The sequence below is a fragment of the Nomascus leucogenys genome, chromosome 2 (genome assembly GCF_006542625.1).
Source record: "Nomascus leucogenys isolate Asia chromosome 2, Asia_NLE_v1, whole genome shotgun sequence".
Classification (NCBI taxonomy): domain Eukaryota; kingdom Metazoa; phylum Chordata; class Mammalia; order Primates; family Hylobatidae; genus Nomascus; species Nomascus leucogenys.
Window position 1 is genome coordinate 21,444,160 of NC_044382.1, and position 21,472 is coordinate 21,465,631.

Genomic DNA, 21,472 nt, shown 5'->3' on the forward strand with positions numbered 1-21,472 from the left:
GACCAGCCTGACCAACATGGTGAAACCACATCTCTTCTACTAAAAATACAAAAATTAGCTGGGCTTGGTGGCGCATGCCTGTAATCCCAGCTACTTAGGAGGCTGAGGCAGGAGAATTGCTTGAACCTGGGAGGTGGAGGTTACAGTGAGCCGAGATGATGCCACTGCACTCCAGCCTGGGCAACAGAGTGAGACTCTGTCTTAAAAAAAAAAAAGTGAACAGAGGTCATCTTAGTGTGACAAAGTGGTTTTTGTTTTCTTTCTGCTTCTCTGAGTTTTCAGTCAATGAATTTATTTCAATTATGTAATAAAAACAATTAGAGGAAAGACATTAAAAGGTAGAAGTAGGAGACAGAAGGTCAGATGTGGAGATAGAACTATTGAAAAGAACAAAAACAGTCGGCAAAGCTCAGCTGGGCATCGCTCTGTACTGTAATATGCTAACCTTAAGGATCTTTGGACTCCAAGGCACATCTGGTTTTCATCCAGACTCCTGCACTAGCTGTAATGCTGGGAAAATCAGCTCCCTCTTGGGGCCTCAGTTTTCCTATCTACAAAATTTGAGGTTGCACTAGATGAGCAGTTCTCAACAGGGGGAGGTTTTACCCTCCTAAGGAATATCAGGCAATATCTAGAGACATTATTGGTTGCCACAATGAAGGGTACTACTGGAATATAGTCCAGAAATGCTATTCGACATCCTATAAAGTCCAGGGCAACCCCCTAAAAGATTATCTGGCTCCAAATGTCAGTGGTGCTGAGGTTGAGAAACCGACCCTGGATAGTCTCTGGGGGCTTTTCCAGATCTGACTGGCATTCGGATCTGTGAGTTTGGGTCTAGGCTCTCCTCACCTCTGGTGAGGGCAGTAATGCTCTCAAATGACTGACCGGAGTGTTTCTGTGGTCCACTCTAATAAAATAAGGACAGAAGAAGTAACAGAGATGAAGGCAGAGAACACTCCAGGCAAGAGGCCTTGCAGTAAAAGGCAGACTAAACGGCTCTGTCCTTCCCAGGGACTCGGGCCTGCCTTCCCTCACACGTACAAATAGGTCCCTCTCCTGGTGTGTGCTGGCATAACAAACAATGGCCGGAAGTCTAGAAAACCACGCAAAATTTAAACAAAAACTTAGTGATTACTATTTCCCTAATGACCACTTTCTGATTTCCCAGGGAAGGAAATACTAGAGGAAACACTAGACATTAATAGAATTTCCTTTACAAACCTGATACACATAAAAATACTTAACAAATGTTGATTAGTTTCAGATTAGATCCAACAAATATATTAAGAGGCTGCGATGACCAGACCATTTATGGATACGAGATAAATGACAGACATAGCACTACCACTACAGATTGCAGGAGGAAGGTCTTTTCAAGAAGTGGTGCCAGAACAATCTGGAAATAAAAGATTTATACCTCCCATTAAACACAAACATCAATTCTAGGTGAATAATATGGACTTAAAGGTCTGTTTAGCCTTGAAAGACTAACCTCTAAAACTTTCAGAGGATAGCCCATCTTATGCATTAGAGTAGGAAAGGTTTTCTAAACAAATCACAAGAGTATCAACCGTAAGGGAAAAAATAAATAACTACACTAAGCCTCAAGAACTTCTATTCACCAAAAGACAAGCCAGAGTAACATATCTGCAATACATGTATCCATAATATATAATGGCCACCAATCCATAAGAAAGATGACTTAAAAAGGCAAGAATGTTGACCAGCACTTCACAAAAGATGGTGTCCAAATGGCTAGTAGCATGTGGAAGGAGAATCAGCATCATTAGGGAAATAAAAATCATAATGAAATATGGCAGTTCCCCCAGAATGGCTATGATTAAAGAGGGACAAATTGTTTATGAGGCTGCAAAGAAATTATAACTCTCATATACTGCTGAATGGGAGTATAAATTGGTACAATTTGTAAAACTGCTTTGAAGCTAACCTGATAGGTATTTCCCTAATAAAAATAGAAGCATCTATACACCAAAACACATGTACAAGAATATTCATGACATCATTATTCATAATAGTACCAAACTATAAACAACCCAAATGTCCACCCACAGTAAAATGGATGATTCAGTTAATCTGTTCATGCAATGAGAATACTAGAGTAATTGATTTGGAAATTAAAAAATGGATCATCTACAACATAGATGAATCTCAAATGTAATGTTGAATGACAGAGGTCAGAAAGGAAAGGGAAAACATACTAGATAACTCTACATGAAGTTCAAGGACAAGCAACACTATCTCTGGAAATAGAACTCAGAACCATGATTCCTTGCAGAACACTGAAGAGGGCATGAAAGAACCATCTATGGTACTATAAATGTTCTGCGTCTAGACCTGGGCCACATGGACATGTGCCTTCATCAAGCTGTACACTTAAGATTTATGCATTTGACTGTAATACATTAATTGAAACTACCAGAACACCCTATAAAAACCAAAAAACCAGACAAATGATGCACAGGTACCTGGGTTTCTGTACTAATATCGCACCCTGAATGTTGAGAAATATTTATAAGCACCTAACTTAATGAGGAAAATACCTTTGTCCAAGTGATCAACTGTTCAATTTATATCCCTTTACCTATTAATGATATATTAATCTGTTTTTTTAAAGGCAGACAAAAAATGGAAAAGTAAAATGGGCAAGAGATTTCTTACTTTTTCCTTTGCACTTTCTGGTATTTCCCAGTTTTTCTAAAACTAGCATATACTATTTTAAAATTATAGGTCAATAATATATGAATATGCTTTCCTTGTAAGAAATTAAGACATTCCAAATAAGGCTAAAAAGTCCCTGTTGACATCTAATCCTGGATTCCTCCCTAATACCTAGAGAAAATGACTGTGAATTATTGGTATGCTTTTTTTTCTAGATCTTTTTCAATGTAGAGTTATTTGTGGCATCATGTGTGTCTTGTCCTAAACTTTTTTAAGCTCAATATTGTATCTTTCACTATTTTTTATCTTGGTATGTGCAAAGCTACTTTATCAGCTTATTCTTTTTACCTGCTTCAGAGTTTTCCATGATAATGGATATTCTACAGTTTATACAGCCTTTCCTCTACAATGGCCATTAGGCATCTTTCTTTTCTTTTTTTTTTTTTTTTTGGCAATTAGTAGTCCTCTTTCATTGAGAACAATTGGTATGTCATTTAAAAAATTTAATTCTAGCTTCCTAAACTAAAAAAAACTCCAGAAAGTTCATGCCTCATTCTAATCTCAGAAAGCATGTCTAGGCTTGGAGATCTCCCCAGCTGTCTAAGTAGAAAGGGGAATGTGGACTTTGGTGAGCCTAATCCCTGCTCTGTGTTCCCCATCCTTCCCCAGCCCCCAAGGACTGGGATCAATACTGGAAACCTGTGCTTTAGTTCTTCCACCTCTGCTGCTGCTATGCTATATGACCTCAGGTGGGTTCCTTCTCTCTCTGGTTCTCAGTTTTCTCACTTATGAATAGAGGGGGTTGAAACATTCATGCTGTAGGGGGTCCGTCTCAGGTCTCAGCTCTGAAGGTCATTGATACTGAGTGTCCTGTTGTCCTCAGTGATACATGTGAGTGACCACCCGGACGGTGCCTGAGGAAGTGGTCCTTTCCTTGCAGCCCCCATCAATAGTCTGCCTCTGGATTCTGAACAGGGGAAGCTGAATTGATGGTCTCTGAGTCACAGTTCCTCATGAAAAGAGGTGCTTAACAGGAGACACTCAGGGACTGAGGCTTCAGGGACCTGCCCCCCCCACCCACCTCCACTGTTCCTGGTGCCCCTGAGGCCTTCAGAAGTTGTTCCTATTTATCCCTATGACTTCTCAAGGCTACGTTGCTATAGCAACCTGGGTCTGCTGATCTGTGTAAAAAACTTACCAATTAGCTGTCTGGAGAGTCCATTTAAGGAGTAACAGAGAAGGAATTACTCCTTATAGAGGAAGAGCAAACAGTCCCCATTTCAGAGCCTCTCAGGGACAGTCTGAGAACGGCGGGTCCAAGTTACTCATCTTAGGGATGGGGGCACGGAGGGATGAAATGAACTGGTTCATCCCAAGTCACAAAGACAATTAGAGACAAGGCATCCTTTCTGGCTCTGATTCGGAAGCTCCATTATCTCTCTACCTTTGTTCCAGGCTTCTCCTTTCCCCTCCTGTCTATTCTCCAAGCACCTATTGCCTCCAAGATGGGCTCTAGACTGTAAGAGCCTTGTCCTTCACTCTCCCAATAGCCCCCAGGCCTTTGAAAACAGCCAGGTAGACCCCCTCACCTGCTGCTCACATGGCATCCTGTGGTGGCCCACGAAGCCCCAGTGACCTGCTGCCTGGCTGCCTCCCTCCGCAGCTCTAACCTCTGTCCCCTTGGCACCAGCTCACTATGAGGTCCTCCCTATTCCTTAAGACCGAGCTCCATGCTCTTCAAAAACAGCACATCTCTCTCTGACACAGCCACTCTCCCTTTATCCTGTAATCCTGTGTATTCCTTCACAGCTCCCCTCCCTATCTGCAACCACACTCGGATTGTTATGACTTTGCTCGTTCCCCTCTCTGGAACAAAAATGGCAAAACTCTGTCTCTTATTCATGACCATTTATCCACAACCTAGAACTGCTCCTGGCAATGAAGAGGCTCGCCACGCCTCTTGCTGAATGAGTGGATGGATGGCTGGATGCTGAAAGAGATTCCCACTAGGTCCTGAGAATGAGGCATCCCAGAGTAACATCCTTCTGCTCCAGGCTGTCTCTGTTACACCTGTAGGACTGGGCCCACTGGGAGCACCATGTGGAGAACAGGGACAAACTGGAGTGCCTTGGGGAGGAAGGAGGAGAGCACAGTCTCTGAGTCAGCCGTGAGGCAGAGCAAATACAAGTGGTCACGCAGGAAGAAAAGTGTGCCGGTTCTGCAGGGTCCCAAGACGGAGATGTACGGGGGGCGGGGGTGTGCTTTGTTCAATATGACAACACTACAGATGGTTTAGTTCTTACTGCATGAGCTTCACATGTGGTGTATCTTTCCAGCCTTGAAACTATCCTGCAGGGTAAAACAACTGTCCCCCATCATAAAAAATGAAGTAACAGTGCATGTTCTCCCCTCAGCCTGGGACAGCTTCACCAGGCAAATTCCTGCTCATTCTCCAGGCCACCTCCCTGGAGAAGTCCTTCCTCAGCCCCAAGAACACATCAAGTTCTCTGTCTTCTGTTCCCACAGGACCCTGCACTCACCCCTCCTAGCTCTTGCTGTAACAATAGACACATGAGTTCGGTGTAAATATGGACAGGACAGGAGGCAGGGCTGGACACTGCTACATGCCCCAGCACAGTGCCTGTCCTATGGTATCCAAGGAATAATTATCTAATGAGTGAGATGGAGCAGGGAACCCTCTTAGGGGCCTGCAGCACTGCCCCCGCCAAGCATGGAAATAATTCCAGGCACCTAGCTAGCCCTGAGAAGTAAATAAGCAAGCTGATAAGCAAGAAGGTAATAGTAACTTAAAACAACAGCCAAGGAAGCTAGAATCGTGGGATGTTTGATTCGCTACAGAAATTAAAGATAACATCTTCACATATGAACCAGAGTTCTTTTTCAGAAAACTAGACCCACACCAAACAGATGTGCTGGCATGCAGACCTCAGATAAGAGGGAACTGCAGGCCGAACTCTGACCACAGTTCCAGTTCTTTGTTCTAAACTTATTCCTGGGAGGCCTGGAAGAAGCCACACCCACAAGCCAGAGCTAACATTCTTTTCTGCTGACCCTAAATTTTCAAACAAAGCTTCTCTTCCTTACCCAATTGCAAAGCAGAAACTCGCTGAAATCTACCTATGACTATAAGCCCCCACCCACTTCAAGATAGCCTGCCCCTTTGGGCTAAACCAATGTGTAACCTCTATACAATGACTTATAACTTTGCCTGAAACTTCTGCTTTCCTGAAATTTACCCCTGCCCTTAAAAACCCTTGTTTGCAAGCCATTGGAGAGGTGGGGTCTTAAGCGAGAACTGCTCAGTTCTCCTTGCTTGGTACTCTGAAAATAAACACCCTCCTTTCTCCTGCAGTAAACCTCGGCGTGGATGTTTGTTCTTACTGTGCCAGGCAGGTGGACCCCAGTTTGGTTCCATAACATGAGGGAAATTGAGGGAAACTGAGACCTAGACAACTGCACTAATCGTGAATGGCGGAGCCAGGACTAGAATCCATGTCTGTCTGGAAATGAACTGAAAAGAGCACGCGAGCTTGCGCTAAAAGCACAAATCGATGCTGCAGGAGCCTCAATATCTGGTTGGGGTTGGCATCCCCTCCAACCTGGAGACACCCCAATTCCTTTGGGCTCTGGACTTACCAGAGCTTGCTCTATGAGGAGGCAGAAGAGGATGGCATTGCCCACTTCCCTCAAGCTCTGGAACACGTCTGTTTTGAGCTCTGCGTACTCAATGATGTCCTTCAGCTGGTGGTGGAAGAACTCCAGGATCCCTGGGAGGTGAAGCGGGGTGGTCAGTGGGAAGTTGACACTGCTCAGTAGGGTCTATGGGAAACAATGACTGAGTGGCAGCCCCAGACCTGACTCTGGGATAGCAAAAAGCCAAACCACGCATCCCTCTTATCTGCAGGCCCAGAGTGAGATTTCTTTCAGGGCTCAGTACTGGAAAAAGTTCGAGAAGGTGGCTCATGTCTTTTTCAGAACACACACATGCACATGCACAAACACACGCACACAAATGAGGCACCATGGGACCCTTCCCAGTCCCTCCAAAGTTGCCTGAATTCCTAATCATGACAGGAATATTTATTAGTAGGTGTCAGATATTGTGCTGAGCACTTTATCTGTAATATCTCATTTAATACAATATCACTAACTAGGCACTATTACCCCTGTTTTCAGATGAGGCTCAGAGAGGGTAAGGGGCATGCCCATAGTCACACAGGTAATAAGTAGGGCAGCTGGGACTGAACACCAGAAATTTTAGCCTTATCTTTTTCCTATTCTGAATCACACAGATCCAGCACTAGACATCTTGGTTTTGAAAAGAAACATCAGATGCCAATTCAGAGTCCCCATTTTTCCCTCTTCTCCAGGCCCTGTATTCAGTTCACTATTAAGGAAGGAAATGATTATTTCTCTGCCCAGCGGTCAAACAGCAAAGATGTCCATTTCCTGACTTAACTTAGATATGTCAACTTGGCACCACTGCCTGGAGCCTCAGTCTCCCCAAATATGCAGATGGAGGAAGATCTCCTGGAGGTACAGAGCTCATAAATACCTTTTCTAATAACCTGGCTCTGCATTATTTAAACACGCTCACATTTGCTGTCCCCTTCCAACTTCCCAGCAGTCCCATGAGGCAGGTCCCGCAAGCATCATCTCCCTCCACTGACAAGATGATAACATTGCTCAGAGGGATTAAAAGGCTATCTAGCTAGTGGCGGGGGAGGATGGATAGCCAGTACTCTGCCAGCTCACTGGCATGTTAGAGAAGCAAACGCTCTAAAGTGGATGGTCAGAGCCTCCCTCCCCACCTTGGGATGGGTCTGGATTGTTTTGCTATCACCAACCTGGGGAGCCATACTCATGTCGGGGCAAGCGGCATATCTTGGGCATCACCTCTATCAGTGTTTTCACATACTGGAGAATGGTTCCTTGGAGCTGACAAAAGAAGAGTACAGATGAGTGGGCTGAATTCTGGGCTATGGGGGGTATGGAGGTTATGCTGAGACCTCTGAGAGGGTGGGGCAGGCTGTTGCCTAAAGGCGGGGAACAGTCCCTTTGACCTTTATAAGGGAAAATAAGCCTTTATAAGACTGAAAAAGGAGCTCTCTCATTGTCTTGGGCTTATAGACTTCAAAGAGGGCACATTTCTAGGTGTAGGGTCTTTCCTGGGACTGAGGATGCTTATATCAGATTCAGACTGAGAGCTAAAATGAAATGGAGCCAGGAAATTGTGGAGATTGAAACATGCTATTTAATTTCAGCCTGGAAAATTCATGGCACGTTCATCCCTCCTGTGCCCAAGGCAGACATCTTTAATCAATTACCACATTTTCTTGTTTCACTCTGGATTTAGCCCCACAATCTTTAACAACCCATGGTTCCACAAAGCTGCTTCCAAAGAATTGGAGTTAGCAGATTAATCCTATTTGCTATTCCTGACCTGGTTATATATTACTTTCTCTTTCATCATTTGAAATTTCCATAAACATCTTAAAGGTTTTGACCTTCAGCAGTGTTGCAGGAAATTAAATGAAATTCAGATGACCATATTTGGGGCAGATTCAGAATAGTGGTAAAGGGATACAGAACTCTCTTAAAGCCAGTGTAGTATGGGGAGCAGTGTTTAGCAAGAAATCCCCGGGGAAAGAAGCATGGTGCCTGATTAGAGATGTCTGCCATGGGTAAGGGCATGGAAAATGGCAGCACATGTGTCATGAATTTGCCCTGCTCAAATTAGATAATGGAGCACAGCTGGGGAGGATGAGCAGTCAGTGGCAAGCTCTGAAGGACAAAATCAGGATTTCTGAGTTCAGTCATCAAATACAAGGAGTCTGGGGGTCAGAAAATGAGCACAGCTATAGGTCAAAATGTGCACAGAAATGTAACAGAATGATAGGTAAGACCAATCCAGGGATATGGGCAAGGGAACTCCCTGAGTGGTTTCTACAGGCAGAGCTGCAGTGCCTGGGATTTGTTTTTACAGGCCAGGTAAAAAGTAAAAGCAAACCTTGTTTATGTCAAACCCACATGGGCACATCTCAAGCCACACCGAGGCCTTTCCTTACCAAGCTCTTCACAATCTTTAGCAGTTCCTCCATGACCACAGCGATGCCCTGATAACCCAGGAGTCTGCAGATAGTCTTGAAATGAGGTGGTCCCACGAAATTCCTGTAGGAGCTGTAGATGTGGCTGTAGGCAATGTTGAGAGGCTGGAAAACAGAGGTAGTGGCAAAGTAAGTGCCTGAGTACTGAATGGATGCTGGTGGAGTCCTGGCAGATGTTCTGCTGACAGAAGCATTAGGAACCCAGTGTTACGAGTGTGCTCACTGGAGCCCCATGAATATGTCTGCAAAATGGTGGTCATAGAGAGAGGTGTGGTCAGTGACTACAGGATGGCACACAGTCACCAGATGGAGCAGCCACTCCCTAGCAGAACAGGATAAAGGGCTTCCAAGCAAATATCCCTTTTACAGGGATTCCTGCCATCCATGACGTTCCACACCCAAACCAGGAGTTTTACAAATTGAGCCATGGGGGAAAAGATAAACAGCCAATTTCCTTTCTTAAGAGACATTACTAGTACTAGACATTGGCTGCAAGAACCATGTGAAAACTCAACAGCTGGTTCAACGTTGTCATCTTTCCTCTACTGTTAGTTGTTTCCATCTATGACAGGCGGGGTCCTGGGAACACACAGGCCTGGGAGTCAGGAGATCTCTGCTGAGTGCATGGGACAACCGCCTAGGGTCTTTGAGCCTTAGTTTCCACATCTGTGAAATGAGGGGTTGGATTAAGTCAGTGGTTTCCTAAGTCTAACAGCAGCAATCCGAAGGAAAGATGCCACGGAAGCTCATATGTGAAGCAGGCAAAATGGAGCTGCTCTGGCTTGATGCTGGCTGGGGACCCAGGGACCTGGCCACCACCATCATCCGCTGAACCCCATGAGACGCCATAACTGAATTTGAAAGATCTCTTTAAGATCTTTGTCTGAGAATATACAACCAAACTAGAGGCCCCTAAATTGGTCTCACTTGGTTGGTGAGAATGTAAAGTTATCATTGACTCTAACGCTGTGCTCTGGAAATGCTGCCGCTTACGGAGCAGCTAATGCCAGGCTTTGTGAAGCCCTCTGGGTGCATTATTGTTTAATCCACCCAACAAACCTATGTGATCTATATCATTATTAGCCCCATTTCACAGATGAGGGAACTGAGGCTCAGATGGGAAGAAGGCTGCACTCACCTGAAGTGGGTATGGCTGATTCCAAAGCCCATGCTCCACCTATCATGGTGTATTTTGGAAGCTGAATTCTTATATAAATGATACTCAGTTTTTTACATAAGGTTTCAATTCAAAACTTAGGTTTTTTTGTTTTTTGAGACAAAGTCTCCCTCTGTTGCCCAGGCTACAGTGCAGGGGTGCGATCTTGGTTCACTGCAATCTCTGCCTCCAGGGTTCAAGCAATTCTCCTGCTTCAGCCTCCCAAGTAGTTGGGATTACAGGTGCCCTCCACTATGCACGGCTAATTTTTTTGTATTTTTAGTAGAGGTGGGGTTTCACCATGTTGGCCAGGCTGGTTTCAAACTCCTGATCTCAAGTGATCTTCCCACCTCGGCCTCCCGAAGTGCTAGGATTACAGGCATGAGCCACTGCACCCAGCCCAAAACTTGGTTCTGAGTGTAGTTCTCCCAACTGGAATTGCAAAAATCTTGTACATGGAACATGCAATTTATGGGATGACCACATAAGATATTCTATTCACTGAAATTCTCTATTAGCTAGCTAGTTAGAAATTCTACATCAGTTAAATGGAAATTCTAATGATGCTTTTGGAGTACTGCAAGATTTTCAACTCCCTTTGGAGCCATCAAGAAAATATTTAATTGAGTTCAGTCTAAGTTTTGAGTTAGGTACGTATGTATGAATTATTCTAAACTTTACAAAACAAGCATCACAAGTATGCACTAATAACAAGGATCCATGAAGAACACAATTAGAATTCCCACTAATAGCAAGGACTTGTGAAGAATCAGAACACCCACTCATTCACCAGGTTGAGTAATAGTTCACTTGGTAAGCTCATGCCTAGATATTGGGAGGCCTGGAACGTGAGAAGGAGCAAAATTTTGTACATGACACTGAGGAGCTGTCATAGCAAACTCTGCCTGAACCTAGCGGAGGTACTTACTGTATTTAGCTTCGAAATGTATGGGCCAGGAATGGCTTACATAGGGAGAAAATGGAACTGATTTAAGAGTATGATGTTCACTGAAGTTGATGTTCAGCAAATCCTGGGAGTGTATGACTTGCTGAGTTGATTTAGATAACCGTGGGGCCAGGCCATGTCATTTTCTAGGTGTGGAGCAAATCTGTTTGAGTGCCTCTGTCACAGGCCACCCTGTCAAACCGGGCTGGGACTAGGTTGAGGTGAGTGAGGCACATAGGATATGTAAAATGCTAGGAGGCATGTACTCTTCTAAGCGAATGCAGCTTAGTTTTTGCCCTGTTAGCAAAGCCCCACTCTGTATTCTCCTGTTTCCCTCTCTGGAGATGAGGAATACATAGCAATCACCAAACAAGCCATGGCTTACCTCTGGTGGGAGAAGGAGACTAACTGGAAAGGGGGATGAGAGGACTTCCTAGGGTGATGGAAAAGCTCTGCATCCTGACTGGGCTGTTGACTACATAGATGTGTTTGTGAAAACTCACAAAACTGTACATACAATTATGATCTGTGCCGTGTGCACCGAATGCGTCCCTTCCAAATTAGGATTTGGAATCTTAATCACAAACAAATTAGGATTTTTGTGTTGAAATCCTAACCGCCAATATGATAGTATTAGGAGGTGGGCCTTTGAGAGGTGATCAGGCCATGAGGGTGGAGCCCTCATGAGTGGGATCAGTGCCCTCATCAGAAAAGACAACAGTGCTTGCTGTCTCTCTCCTCTATGCCATGGGAGCCTACAGTGAGGAGAGGGGCCATCTGCACACCAGGAAGTGGGCCCTCACCAGACACTGGATCTGTTGGCACCTTGATCTTGGACTTCTCAACCTCTAGAACTGTGAGAAATAAATGTTTGTTATTCAAGTTACTCAGCTTATGGTATTCTTGTTATAGCAGGCTGAACTGACAAAGACAGTGCATCTTACTGAATATGATTGATTATACTTCAATCAAAAAGTAAATTTAAAAATCCCACTGAGCTATGTCATAGCTTAATTCACCTTCCCAACATGATTTTCAAAGGTTAAAAAGCAGAAACATGCTTTAAATTTTCTCCTGAAGAGGGCTGCAGCTTAAGCCAGCACAGGCACCAGGTGACAAAGATCTGGCTGTGCTCACAGCCATGGGAACATGGTGTTCACGGACTGCCCTGACAGCCTTCTCATTCTCCACCCACACCAGGGACTCTAGGCTTCTCCTGTAAACCCAGCAAAGCTCTCAGCACATTCTCGTTTGTCCTCTTTTCAAATATTTCAGAAAGGAATTTCTGAGTAGCAGGGAGCTTTCTAATGGATATCACTGCAGAGGACAAAAAGCAATCATCTACTTATATTTTCTGTCTGATTCTCTGACTTCTTTTCTAGCTTTGTCTGAGTCCGTAGGATGGGCTTTGGGGTGGGCACACCTCAGTTCAAATTCTAGGTCTGTAAATGTACTAGTTAGATGCTCTTGGGCAAATTACCTAAATCCTCTAAGCCTTAATTTCCCCTAAGTAGAGATGATAATACCAAATCCAATAGACTTGTTTGAGGTTTAAATGTGATCACATATATAAAGCAGTCAGCATGGTGCCTGGCACACTGGAAATGCTCACTGAAATAATAGCCATTAATATTATTTTGTTTGATGACTTGGTAAATAAAGACAAAAACACAGCTTTCTGGTCGAATTTCCCCCAGAAGCTCTGGCAACAGCTATGATTCTCTGATTGTAAAGAGGGGGGTGCATATGTGGGGCATAATTTTATGCAACACAGCATGTACCCCACAAAGTGATAGGACAGAGGTGAGAGCCAGGACTAGTTGATAGAATGCACCAAAAAATGCATTTTATTCAACATTAAGAACATCATAAAAATGGGAGATGTTCAGCAACAGATTGTACTGGGTGGAGTCCCTCCTCACTGCAGGTATCTTATAACAACAGGGTTGTTATAAGGGGTCCTGTCAAGGGCTGGAGGTGGGGATAGATGTGCTCCCTCTAGAGGATCAAGCTGAAATGCATTCTTCCTGGACGCTCATCCTTCTGAGTGGTGTCCTAAACCCCCACCGCCACCCAAGAAGCTTCTAGTACCAAGCTTCCCTGAACACTTTCTGGCAAGCACAAATAAATACATATTTACATATATGGAAACTGTTCAGCGGAGAATAGTATTGGAATTGTTTTACCACGTAAGGATTTTTAAAATGCCCCCTACACACCCACTCGGTTCACTTTGGAGGCCCCTGATTGACATTCCTATGTGAGTCTTGGATTCTGGTCTAGACTGGGAGTTTAGGCTTCAGTTGATGGCCCAAGATGCATTTCATGTGAGAAGGACCAGGATGAAATGAGAATTCAAATCCTTCTCGTAAGATTAAAAAAAAACTCCCCTGACCCCTCATTCCCCCAAATATACCACACGCATGCAAGAAGAAATGCACACGCATGCTGAAAAGTACACACACACTCATCCCCGGAGGGCACCCATCTGACCTGCTGGCTCAATAGGAGGCTGGGCCCTATTGAGAAAATGTGGGAATAGGGGAGCCTGGGCATTTTCTGAGCGTTGGCAAAGAAAAACAAGAATGCAACATGACATGAGCCATTGGAAACTTGCCATTGAACCAATTCTGCTAACTGATAGGTTCCAACCAATGGGCCTCACAGGAAACTAATTATGTATCCTATCTGGTTAGGATGGCTCATTAAAATCAAGCTTGTTTAAATCCACACTACACAAAATAGATAGCTTTATGAGATCTCAAGAAATAAACAATGCTGTTTCAGGAATTAGAGCCATGTTATTACTGTGTGACGCAGACCTGCATTTTCTTAAAAAAAGCAAAAAAGTATTTTTAAGGAGAGAAAAAAATATGGTGAGTTTAATCTAGCAGATCCTGGGCACTGTAATATTATCTGTAGATGAACTTTAAAATGTTGTGATAAAATATACAAACATAAAATTCACCATTTTAGCCATTTTTAAATGTTGTATATAGACTTTTCATCTATCTGTTGAGATAAGCCTCTATCTCATCAGATGGTAAACACGGCCAGCCACTTCAAACAGTAAGGCCATTTACTTGGCAAACTGAATTTGTAAGCAATTTGCATCTCTGCTCTCTGGAATCACAATTGCTGTTTTCAGAGATCCCAAGAGGAATGAAAACTGTTCCTAATTTCCTATTTTTGTTACAATTTCTCTAATGGATATCATCAGCCTGCAAACACAAACACAGCTCTCTAATTTAGGTGGAAGAGCTGCAGCTCAATTCCCTAAAATCACTGCAGGTAAATAAAGGCGAGGGCAAAAATAAAACAGCAGCATCGTCCTTGTCGGGAAGGTCACAGAGCAAGATGGTGCCAAGGACTGATCAATTCTCAGTTCCAGGATCAAATCCATTGTGAACGCTTGGGTAAAACTACTAATTTGTCTGTCTGTCTTTTCTTGACATTTGGGGGGCCATAGGGCTGGGTCTCTGACATCTGGGTTCCTTCTTGGCCTTCTCAGCTCCGAGGCTGAAAGATCCAAAGAGCTGCTATGCAGATCTCAAGAAATGATGCTCCTTTCTTTCCTGAGCTATGAATAAGGTGCGTTGGAAAAGGCAAGCAGGGGAACAGGAGCCCAGCCTTCCGGCTCCGAGAGATCACATCAACACTGTCACACTCAGCGATGCTAAAACTTTTGAAGGGAACCGATGTCATCACTTTTCTTGATAATCAGTACTCATGTGATGACACACAAGTATATCATACTTCTCTGTGAATTTTTCACATACGAATTCCGTCATAGCCGCCCGCATTGTTTTCTGTGGCTGCTCTAACAATTACCACAAACTTGGTGGCTTTGAACAACAGAAATGTATTCTCTTAGGCTTCTGAAAGCCATAAATCCAAACTGGTATCACTAGGCCAAAATCAAGGTGTTGGCAGGGCCACACTCCCTCCAGAAACTGCAGGGGACGATCTGTTTCCTGCCTCTTCAGCTACGGCTGCACCACTCCAATCTTCCTATCTCTCTGCTGGGTCTTCATATGGCCTTCTCCTCTTACATGTGTAAGCTCCCTCTGCTTCTCCCTTATGACACTTATGATAGCATTTAGGACCCAGCATAACCCAAGATAATCCAGGATTATCTTCCCATCTCAAGGTCCTCCAATTAATTGCATCTCCAAAGACCTCTTTCCAAAGAAAGTTACATTGACAGGTTCCAGGATTAGAACCTGATGTCTTTGGGAACCATTCTCAGCCTTCTAAACCAGGTAAGGCAGTGCAAGTATCCCCATTTAGCAGAAGTGGAATCTGAATCCCAAGTGAAATGAAGTGACTTGTCTGGGGTGAGATACAAGATGAAATTCTGCATAGGAAATTCCATATGTATTGGTTGCCAAAATCACAAAAGCCTTCTGGACTGGTGGATAAATTACCTTGTGGAAGTGGTACCATGCAGACAGAAGGGTGGGGTGGTGGCAGGGAAGTGGGAGGTGCTGTTGGTGGTGGTGTCACAGGGACCGAGATTCCCCTGGTCAGCCCAGGCGGGCAGTGTTGGCATCCAGGTATGTACCCAGCAGAGCTGTGCCCAACTTGCTGCAGCAAAGCACTGGGTTCTGGGTCCTAAGGATATGATTTAACAAGGGAGGCACTGTGACAGTATGACAGTATGATGCATTTTCCTGAGGTCAAACTGTGCCTCAGATAGGGGCTTGTGACAACCAGGCCAAACAGACCACACCAACAATTTCTAAGGGCCAGAAAATTACCAGGAAGTTATTGGAATAATTGAATGAATGCTTTATGTCACAATCTATGTCACTTGGAAGGCAGTTTTAGGATAGACTCTATATAATTTACTTTATTTAGAGAATATATTCTTAAAGTTTTGATTCATATATTAATTTTGATTACTTGACCAGTTGTTAAAGTTTCGTTTTATTGCGCATCATCCCTAAGTGACAGAGCTCTTGGACAGAAGAACTTAGGCTCCAGAATAGGGCCTGTTCAGAAGAGGAAACACTTGCTGGTCATATTTCTCCAAATGAGTTGATGTCTTCCCTGACGCTACCACATCAGGTGGTTAGATGTTCTCTGTAAGAGCTTTTAGTTCTTCACCTGCTCCAGCATTCTGGAGTCCACCATACTATGAAGTCCTGGCCCTACCTCTCAAGGGAAGCTAATCACAAAGCAAAAGGCTGCTATGGACTGAAGAATCACAGGTTACAGGATGGTACAAGCAGAGCAGCAGAGCATCAAAGAGGCCAGCCAGGATCTCCAGCTCTAGTGGCCAACAGACCCAGGCTTACACCACTGTTTGCCAGGAACTTGCTTTGTGAGAGCAGCCAAGCTGGCCCTGCTGAGCTTCAGTCTCTCCCGTTGTACAATGGTGATAAGAAGGCTGATATCAAGGAGTTGTCATGTGGTTTGTAAAATGAGAACACACATGTTAAATGCAGAAAAAGTTCCCAAGTTTCTAAGTTGTATGAGTTTTACTGTCATCTTTGAACTTTTCAATATTATTTATGTACAATGAGCATATACATTAAAAAATAAAACCAATAAAAGTGATTTAAGAGAGGAAAAGCAAGGAAGTGCTGTGCAATTCAGGGTGTAAACTTTGCTCATTATAGCCTCTGGATGAAGCTACGACCAACTCAGGAAATGGCTCTGAACCACTGACCTTTTCTTCTTAATAATAGCAGCTACTATTCCTAAGCCTAGGACTTTACAGACATGGGTTCATCTGTTATAAATAACACTACAAGGCAGGCATTATAATATTCTCATTTTTAAAGTGGGGGAATTTCCCCCGAGAACTGGAACAAGACAAGGGTGCCCACTTTAACCATTTCTATTCAACATAGTACTGGAAGTCCTAGCCAGAGCAATAAGACAAGAGAAAGAAATAAAGGGCATCCAAATGAGTAAAGTGGAAATCAAACTGTCACTGTTTGCTGATGATATGATTGTATACCTAGAAAACCCTAAAGGCTCATGCTATACACCAACACCGACCAAGGTGAGAATCAAATCAAGAACTCAACCCCTTTCACAATAGCTGCAAAAAAAATTAAAATAGTTAGGAATACATCTAACCAAGGAGGTGAAAGACCTCTACAAGGAAAACTACAAAATACTGTTGAAAGAAATCATAGATGACACAAACAAATGGAAACACATCCCACGCTCATGGATGGGTAGAATCAATATTGTGGAAATGACAATACTGCCAAAAGCAATCCACAAATTCAATGCAATTCCCAACATCAAAGTACCATCATCATTCTTCACAGAACTAGAATAAACAATACTAAAATGAATATGAAACTGAAAAAGAGCCCACACAGCCAAAGCAAGGCTAAGCAAAAAGAGCAAATCTGGAGGCATCACATTACTCAACTTCAAACTATACAATCAGGCTATAGTCAGCAAACAGCATGGTAATGTCATAAAAATAGGCATATAGACCAATGGAACAGAATAGAGAACCCAGAAATAAAGCCAAATACTTACAGCCAACTAATCTTTGACAAAGCAAACAAAAATGTAAAGTGGGGAAACGACACCCTTTTCAACAAATGGTGCTGGGATAATTGGCAAGCCACATGTAGAAGAATGAAACTGGATCCTCATCTCTGACCTTATACAAAATTCAACTCAAGATGGATCAAAGACTTAAGTCTAAGACCTGAAACCATAAAAATTTTAGAAGGTAATATCTGAAAACCCCTTCTAGACATTGGCTTAGGCAAAGACTTCATGACCAAGAGCCCAAAAGCAAATGCAACAAAAACAAAGATAAATAAATGGGACTTAAACTAAAAAACTTCTGCATAGCAAAAGAAATAATCAGCAGAGTAAACAGACAACCCACAGAGTGGGAGAAAATCTTTGCAAACTATACATCTGACAAAGAACTAATACCCAAAATCTACAAGGAATTCAAACAAATCAATAAGAAAAAACAAATCCCATTGAAACGTGGGCTAAGGACATGAATAGACAATTCTCAAAAGAAGATATACAAATGGCCAACAAACATAAAAAAAAAAAAAGCTCAACATCGCTAATGATCAGGGGAATGCAAATCAAAACCACAATGCGATATCACCTTACTCCTGCAAGAATGACCATAATCAAAAATCAAAAAATAATAGATGTTGGCGTGGATGTGGTGAAACGGAACACTTTTACACTGCTGGTGGGAATGTAAACCAGTACAAATGTAATGGAAAACAGTGTGGAAATTCCTTTAAGAACTAAAAGTAAGAACTACCATTTGATCCAGCAATCCCACTTCTGGGTATCTACCCAGAGGAAAGGAAATCATTCAAAAAGGATACTTGCACACACACGTTTATAGCAGCACAATTCGCAATTGCAAAAATATGGAACCAGCCCAATGCCCACTAATCAATGAGTGGATAAAGAAAATGTGGCATGTATATATCATGGAATACTACTCAGCCATAAAAAGGAATGAAATAATGGCATTTGCAGCAACCTGGATGGAGTTGGAGACCATTATTCTAAGTCAAGTAACTCAGGAATGGAAAACCAAACATGATTATGTTCTCACTTGAGTGGGAGCTAAGCTATGATGACAGAAAGGCATTAAGAATGATACAATGAATTTTGGAGACTCAGAAGGGTGGGAGGAGGGAGAGGGATAAAAGACTACACATTGGGCATAGCGTATACTGCTCGTATGATGGGTGCACCAAAATCTCAGAAATCACCACTAAAGAATTAATCTATGTAACCAAAAACCACCTGTTCCCCCAAAATTTATTGAAATAAAAAAACTGAAATAAGTAAATAAATGAATAAATACATAAATACATACATAAAGTGAGGGAATTTGGCCAGGCGTGGTGGCTAATGCCTGTAGTCCCAGTACTTTGGGAGGCCAAGGTGGGTGGATTGCTTGAGCCCAAGAGTTCGAGACCAGTCTGGGCAACACGGTGTGGGGAGGATGCTTTTTTCTTTTTGAGACGAAGTCTTCCACTGTCACCCAGGCTGGAGTGCAGTGGCAGGATCTTGGTTCACTGCAATGGGAGGGTGCTTTTATGCTCTGTGGGGACTCACCACTAGCTCTTGGGAAGAGACATGCTGTATGCATTGCTGCAGATTTAAGACAGGTCCCTGGGAAGACTGAATGCCATGGGAAAGCCGCAGAGCAACTGTCTGATCTCATATCTACTAAAAATACAAAAATTAGGTGAGGCGGGAGGCAGTGGCTCACGCCTGTAATCCCAGCACTTTGGGAGGCTGAGGTGGGTGGATCACCCGAGGTCAGGAGTTCAAGACCAGCCTGGCCAACATGGTGAAACTCCGTCTCTACTAAAAAGACAAAAATTAGCTGGGCATGGTGGTGCACACCTGTAGTCCCAGGTACTCGGGAGGCTGAGGCAGGAGAATCACTGGAACCCGGGAGGCAGAGGTTGCAGTGAGCCACAATTTTGCCACTGCATTCCAGCCTGGGCAACAGAGTGAGACTCCATATCAAAAATAATAATAATTAGCCAGGGGTGGTAGTGCACGCCTGTAGTCCTAGCTACTTGAGGGGGCTGAGGCAGCAGGATCTCCTGAGCCTTGGGAAGTCAAGGCTGCAGTGAGCCATGACTGTGCCACTGCACTCCAGCCTGGGAATTCCAGGGTGTGCTCTGTGAGCCACTCACTTTCCCCATGTGCCAATCCAGCTTTGGGACTGGGGCTTGTGCCATGTTATCCCTTCACTGCCACCTTCAGGAAGGGTGGAAGAACCTTGCTCCTAGCTGATTTCCTCTAGCAGTAATTTACTACTGATGTCAACTAGCTGGGGCTCACCTGGCCTGACAGCGAAGAGGCTACAGCTTGCACAGATTCTGGAGGAATTGTCCCTGATGATGGAGAAAGTGTGAGCCTGGCTGGGGTGTAATGTCCTGGGGCAGGTGTCCCAGATACTTTATCTCCTTCACAAATGGCTACACTGGCTCCTCTGGGTGCTGCTGGTGAGCGGCGACAGCTCAGAGGAGCGGTGTGAACCCTGGCCTCCGAGTCTGGGGCCCCACCCCATTTCACTGGCAGCTCTGCCATTCATCAGTTAAGCGGCATGAGGAATGCCATGTCCTTCTCCCAGGACTGTGAAACAAGAGGGCTTTGAGGCCTCACATTCTCTGAGTATCTTAATTCCACAGAGGAAAATTTCTTATGGTTAAAAATGTCATCCAAGAATATTAAAAATAAATTCCCATTTTCTGTGGAAAAAGGCTTGAGTTCTACCTTGTTCCTCCTCAGACCCCTTAACTCTGGTGTTTTTACTCCCTGCAGAATAACCTTTTCAAAGGGCATCTGCAAACAGCTGTGTGGCCTTTCTGTGGGGAGGATGCTTTTATGCTCTGTGGGGACTCACCATTAGCACTTGACCTGGCTGTGCTCTCATGGGAAGAGACATGCTGCATGCATTGCTGCAGATTTAAGACAGGCCCCTGGGAAGATTAAATGCCATGGGCAAGCCGCAGAGCAACTGTCTGATCAAGGAACACTGGCTTGTTCCTGAGTTCCCGAGACTCCAAGCCTCCCGGAGACCTTTGGCCAAGGGTAGGGTCACAATTCACCAAGGTGGCTCTTTTTTTATTTTCAAGGAAAAAGTCTTTCTATGTTGCCCAGGCTGGTCTGGAACTCCTAAGCTCAAGTGATCCTCCCACCTCAGCCTCCCAAGTGGCTGGGACTACAGGTGCACACCACTGCCGCCGTGCCTGGCTTTCTTCCTAACCTTTTATCATCAATGTGAATCAGAAAGAGACCTTCATGGGTTAACTTGGATACTTTGGCCAAGAACCAAGAAGAGAAAAGCTGACTTTTAAAAACATATAATTTGTATAAATTTATTCAGGTCTAAATCTATCTGAGCTACTTTCCACCCTCTATTCCAGACACACCCTGTAATCTCAATAGAATGGTGGCAACGGGTTCTTACAAGGTTGAAAGGAACAGGAAGGGATGGAACCTCAGAGCCAGACGGCCCTTTGTGAGGAAAGGGGAGGCAAGCAGTCTGGATTCTTGAAAGGAAAGGAACGCTGGGGATGATTCAATCCAGGAGTAGCAAACAGTTTCCATTTCTGGCATCAACTCCAACTGATTGACTGGGAGGCAGTTTCTTGGGACGCTTGTGTTCAGAGGAACTCTGGGGCTGTTTCTGCACCCAGCTGGAAGCAGTGCTGCATTAGATTCCTAGGGTTGCTGTCACAAATTACCATAAATTTGGCAGCTTAACATGACAGAAATTTATTCTCTCACAATTCTGGAAACCAGAAGCCTGAAATCAAGGCTCTGGCAGAACCATGCCCTCTCCAAGGCTCTAGGGGAGAATGTTTCCTTGTCTTCCCAGGTGCTGATGGCTCCTGGTGTTCCTTGGCTGATGGCAGCATCCTTCCACTCTCTGCCTCTGTCTTCCCTTGGCTTCTTCCCCTTGAGCCTCTCTGTCTTTTCTCTTACAAAGACATTAGTCATTGGATTTAGGGCTCACCCTTAAATCCAGGAAGATTTCATCTTGAGATCCTTAACTAGTTATATCTACGAAGG

General features: G+C 43.9%; 2 protein-coding genes across 4 annotated transcripts in view; one reads left to right on the top strand and one right to left on the bottom strand.

Moving 5' to 3' along the window:
* CYFIP2 (cytoplasmic FMR1 interacting protein 2) overlaps positions 1-21,472 on the bottom strand; it is a 135,801-nt gene that overhangs the window by 33,954 nt on the left and 80,375 nt on the right. For all 3 annotated transcript variants that reach the window (XM_012504947.2, XM_030825898.1, XM_003268573.4), the window contains 3 exons: positions 8,772-8,915; positions 7,551-7,641; positions 6,340-6,470 (listed from right to left, as the gene is read on the bottom strand). In XM_012504947.2, coding sequence (XP_012360401.1) covers positions 6,340-6,470; positions 7,551-7,641; positions 8,772-8,915 — 366 coding nt within the window. The remainder of the gene's footprint in view (positions 1-6,339; positions 6,471-7,550; positions 7,642-8,771; positions 8,916-21,472) is intronic.
* The window catches only part of FNDC9 (fibronectin type III domain containing 9), a 52,456-nt gene that overhangs the window by 26,266 nt on the left and 4,718 nt on the right, over positions 1-21,472 (top strand). The window lies entirely within an intron of this gene.